This window comes from Phaethon lepturus, unplaced genomic scaffold, assembly GCF_000687285.1.
Source record: "Phaethon lepturus isolate BGI_N335 unplaced genomic scaffold, ASM68728v1 scaffold9309, whole genome shotgun sequence".
NCBI lineage: Eukaryota > Metazoa > Chordata > Aves > Phaethontiformes > Phaethontidae > Phaethon > Phaethon lepturus.
The window spans coordinates 45,719-51,179 of record NW_010564133.1 but is presented as its reverse complement, the minus strand read 5'-3'; the positions used below and the strand labels follow the sequence as shown (position 1 = coordinate 51,179).

The 5,461-nt window shown below is 38.4% G+C and overlaps 1 protein-coding gene across 1 annotated transcript in view; it reads left to right on the top strand.

The window, feature by feature from the left end:
* Positions 1 to 1,002: 1,002 nt before the first annotated feature.
* The window catches only part of RFC3 (replication factor C (activator 1) 3, 38kDa), a gene marked incomplete at its 5' end in the record, with an annotated part of 11,952 nt that continues 7,493 nt past the window's right edge, over positions 1,003 to 5,461 (top strand). Inside the window, 3 exons of the mRNA XM_010294777.1 lie at positions 1,003 to 1,140; positions 2,290 to 2,357; positions 5,120 to 5,217. Of these exons, the coding sequence (XP_010293079.1) occupies positions 1,003 to 1,140; positions 2,290 to 2,357; positions 5,120 to 5,217 (304 nt within the window). The remainder of the gene's footprint in view (positions 1,141 to 2,289; positions 2,358 to 5,119; positions 5,218 to 5,461) is intronic.

Below are 5,461 nucleotides of genomic sequence, written 5' to 3'. Positions count from 1 at the left end.
TGGCGGCGGAGGCCGCCTGAGGCGAGCCGCCAGCGGGCCCCTCTCCTCTCCGCAGCGAGGATCCTCCAGCACACGGGATTCCGCGGCCCATAAAGCTGCGTCTGCAGGGCGGGGATTGGGGGCTTTCCCTCGGTGCAGGCCCTAGCCGTCGGGGAACCCTCCCTGCCGGGCGCCGGCGGCGGGAAGGGGGCCCTCTGTCATCGTGCCCCGCTCGGGAGCATGGCCTTTACGCTCAGGAAGAGGTTGCGAGGAAGTTAGTGGCTTGACTTTTTCAGGAGCGCTGTGCAGCTGGTTTTAGCTGAGAACGACCTGAGCTGAGAATAGGGCTTACCTTGTTTACCTAAAGTTAGCTGAAGTTTTTAAGGTGAACAGCTGGCAATAAGTCAGGACTATGTGATTGCTTGGATGTTAAAGGACTGCTTCCCCTGCCAGATATGCTGACTTCTCTTCACTAGACCACTGGGTTGATTCACTGTCATGTTTTTCCATGTCTGTTAAATCTAACCAGTGTGAATTCTGACTGGGGGGTTTGGTCAGATGTTCTCCAGGTCATGCTTTTTAGCTTTTTAAGAAACAAACCTCTAGCTTCATTTAGATACAGGCTATTTACAAGTTTGCCCAGATTCAAGGCTTGCAAATGAAACAACAAAGTAATTATATATATGCATATATATACACATAATTCTATGGGTGCATATCTGCTTTAAACTTTGTTTTAATGCTTTCTACTGTGTGTTTATTGCAGCTATCGCTCTAGAAACCCGGGAAAGAAGGAGTTTTTTTGTTGGGTTTTGGGTTGGGTTGGTTTTCTGGTTTTGGGTTGTTTGGTTTTTTTTTGAAGGGTCAAGTGTTTGGAGTTAAATGAGTTACAGTCTTCAGAAAAATGTGATGTTTTATAGGAAATATGCTGTGGGAAAGGAATTCAGCAGTTGTATGTTGGAGAAGTCATTCTGGGGTGAGAATGGAAGGATGAATACTCAAATCATCTTGCTCTGTGTTCAGGTTCAGTGTGGTGACTTCCCTCATCTATTGGTGTATGGACCATCAGGAGCTGGAAAAAAGACAAGAATAATGTGTTTGTTAAGGGAATTATATGGCGCAGGAGTAGAAAAACTGAGGATTGAGCATCAGAGTATAACGGTAAAAAACAAATCTTCCATCTTCTGTGAAGTAATGTAGGTATTTATAACTGATGTATTTCTGTTGTGAGGCCTTTATATTTATTTCAGTTTTATTAATAATTTTTTTGCACTTAGTGCTTTTGAGCTCTTCTGTGTAATTAATCAGACTAGTTTGGTTACATGAACAAATACTTCTGCCAGGTGTTCTTTTTCATTAGGCCCTCATGCATGGGAGGATGTGGAAGTTTGTTGTTGTTTTCTGTGGCTTGTTGCTTGTTTTTGTGGGTATTTTTGGTTGGTTGATTGGTCTTTACACTATTTGCACAATAGTGTGTTTTGTAATAGACTAGCTCTCAATTAGATGTTTAACATTTCATTTGTCTGCATGAATAACCCTTATCTTTAAAAATATTAGCACTGTTTTGGCATATATTGAATTTTAACTTGTTTTCTAATTCCCATAGTGACAATTTCAGCATTAGCCAAAAAAAAACCACACAGAAAAAAAAACCCACAACAATTTAAATACTCTCTGCCTTGGTCTTAGGCATTTAATTGTTTAAAATGTGATATTATCCATTCAAAATCCTTGTTATGGAAGACTTAACCAGCAAGGGGTTACTAAACTTTATTGATAAGTAGGTTATTTAATGCTTTTTAATTCTCAGTAGTGGAACAAATATAATACTTGGACTAGATGATGGAAATATAGGATATATTTAATTGTTCAGACCCCAACTCAGTGGTGATATAAATACTAGTATTTTCTTTAAACAAAGTATAGACTTGAAATCCTTTGCCAAAAGAAGTAAACAGTCACTTCAGACTTTGGTCCAGAGTTTTTCCCTCCAAAACTTTTCTTTGGAGGGACAAAGTAGCACTTATTTTGAGTGGCTGATTCCAGTGATAAGATTACTCAGTATCTGGAGTATGCAGTAATATGTACTATGTCTTGCTATAATAATAATTACTGTTATTTTACAGGCTAGATGTGCGTCAGTAGTCCTCCTTTGCAGGTGTGGTTGGGGGGTAGGAGATGTGTAAGTCTAGTGTCTCAGCAGTTCTTTGGTTTGCCTTTGACCTAGCCAGTTGTAATGTGTAAGATAATTTTTGCATCAGATTTTTAGAGCACTCTTTCTGAAATTTAATATGCTTACTTTTTGCATAGGCACCTTCTAAAAAGAAAATTGAAATTAGCACCATTGCAAGTAATTATCACCTTGAAGTTAACCCAAGGTAAGTGTACAGTAAAAATAACCCACTTCAAATATAAGCTGCTGGTCATATTGCAAGTGGTTTCAACCTGGGTGTATAAGAGCCTGATTGCCCAGTTTTTTGCTTAAGCAAATTAGATAAAGGTTTATGGGTTTGGACTGCAAATGGGAGCAGGGAGAGGATTTTTAATTGGACAGCTCTAAATGAACAAAAATTTGCATTGCTGTATACTAAAGACAGTAATGTTCAGCTTAACATCAGTATGCTTATGTGGCTACTTGAGGACTGGGTAACAGAAACAATTCTGGATTCATAGATTTAACCATTTAAGTTGAAACTGAGAACTTTTATTGGAACCAACAACCCCATATTGTTAGTTTTTTCACAAATACAAAAATAAGGTAATTTGAAAGTAAGTGATGTTTACCCAGTAACTCTTAAAATAGTTTAGAGCATGGGAAAGAACACCACCACAAAATACTGGTAATCCTGTCATGAGGGAGGTCAGATGTTGATTTAAATGACAAAACCCATAATGGTGTACTGTATGTCTTCTTTGACAGTTGTGAAATTGCTGGTGATAGTTCACTGACCCAAAGCAAATACTTGTATTTACCGGAAACCTTTTAATGTTCCTTTAAATCACAGGAGAGTAAATGTCATTGTGCACAGGGAGGCTTTGTTTATGTTGGCTTTGCTGTCTGGGTTGCAGTTTTAAGACAATGTGTATCCTGAAGTAACTTTTAGATTTGTGCTTATTGCTAAACCTTTTCCAGTGTTGCTCTGCATTTTAGAAGCTATTCTTATGTACCACGTCTGCTTTAAAAGCTTGTTCTGCAGATAATATCAATATCAGTGTATTGATTAGTGAATATCTGCTGGTATTCTAATACAGACCCAAATAATTAAAGTTGAGACTCTTTTATTGGTTATTAGCTGTTTGGATATATTAGTTTGAATGGTTGGACATTTTATATCACCAATCTTCTGCTCTGATAACGTAATACTACTAATCCTTCTATTGCTCTCCACGGACTACTTTTTAGCTCAAAACATAAAATAGTTGTATTTTACTTTAAAGGTAAAAGTCCTGGAAGTGTAGAACTGCTGTATTTGTTATTGTATATAATAGTAGTGCTGAGTTTTGACTAAGAGTTAATATATTGATTCATAGGCTTTAAGTGATCAAGCAATTGTCATGTTTATGTCTGACCAGACAGTGAACCTGTGTGTGCTGTGCTATAGTCTGTGAAGCTTGATTGAGTTATAGTACTCTGAAATCATGTTGTGCATCTTGAGTAACATGCAACAACATAAATGGCTAACAGGGAAAGGAAATTAACTTCTAGGAAGAACTCTGCAGACATTCAATTTTTTTATGGAACTTCATTAGATAGAGCTGTTCTTTTTCCTCCAAAAAGAAGATATTGTCTGAATTCCAAGCATCACTTGACTAGCAGGGGTAGATGCTTTAAAAAGGGTTGTCCTGAGTAAGTGGGTAATAAAAGAATAAAGAATGACAAAAATTAAAAGTTTGTGTGGTAACTACCTTTGTTCATTGTTTTTCTGGAATGTTTGGTGTGGTCACCGAATATCAATGATAATCTTTCACTACAAAATTATAACTCTGGGTTCTCTGTTACTGCGGAGAATAAGTTCTTTCAATGTTAGGAAACTATTTTAACCACTTTCCATTTCCAAAAATTGGCCTACTTCATAAGTAGAACAGTCTTATTTCATTTTGGTTTTTGTGCTCTAATCACAGGTCTGCTCTCTTGCTGAAGGACAGATCTCTGCAGTCAAAGTCAGCGTAGCCTGTTCAGCAGATTATGAACTGTTGAGCTAATATGCTTCTGTCCATTCTGCTGCCTCCTCCTTGGCAAGAATGGGGAAGGTCTGGTTGAGTGGTGACTAGAACAGGGCAGATATATGCCTTTTTCATTTGTTTGCCAGTGAAATACAGCAGAGCTCCTGCTGCCTCTGTGAAGGCAATAGTCTGGGGATGCTAAAAGAGTGTGGGGTTTTTCCCTTCTTTTTCTTTGCTTTTTCAGTAATCTAGCTTGCAAGCCTATTCCCAGTGGTTGTCAAATCTGAGTCAGGCTGGCTGAGCTACTAGCCTGGGGACTGAGAAAGCTGTGCAGCCCTGCCCTAGGGGATAGTAAGGAGAAAAGGCAGGAAGGAAATCTAGTATTTCCCCATGTTTTCCTGCCTTCTAAGAGGAAAAAAAAGTTAACCATCTGTGTTGTAATAGTGTCTGAGTATCTTTTGCTAGTAACTCCAATTTCATTGTGTCTGCTACTTAAATTTACATATAGGTTGTTCATAGCATGACATCTAATTTTCAGGGGGAAAACACCTATGCATTTACATCAGTCCTTTCAGTCAGGCATCCTGTTATGTAGTTAGACTTAATTTATATTCCCATAATGGGTAAAAATGTTCGTGTTACATGTCTTTGCCCAAATAGCAAGTAACAAAAGTTTAGATCCCTCATGCCAGAAACATTTCTATTTTAAAGAGTTAAAACATCTTGTGACGGTTTCACTACTTCCCAATACAGTGCTACTAATCCAACTGTGCCTGCGTCAGCTTTCGGTTGTTTTTATTATTGGGAAGGTAACTCTCAACAAAGTATATGAGTTGAGCTTAATTCTAACCTCAACAGCTTCTGAATTCTTCCAGCATTTTTGTTTTCAGTTGAGCAGCAGGCTGCTTAGGAGGATATATTTAATATGCAGTATAAAATTGTTTTAAAACAAGTTTTATTCACACTCCTGGTACAGTGATGCAGGAAACAATGACCGCGTAGTAATTCAGGAACTCTTGAAGACGGTAGCACAATCCCAACAGCTTGAGACAAGTACACAACGAGATTTTAAAGGTGAGTAAAAACCGTTAAAACCAGTCAAAGTACTTTTTAAACTTGTTTTTCAGAGACCTCAGTTGACTGTGTTAGTTGTAGCTGTATACTGCACAAGGGCACACATGAACCTTTCCCAAACTGAACAACCTCCCATTTTTCTTCCACTGTGCAAATATCTTGAGTGGTTAAATACTCATATGAGGTTCTCTTGTGTTGGTTTCTCAGGAGGACAGGGTGTAGTTGAATGACTGCAGCTGGGCAG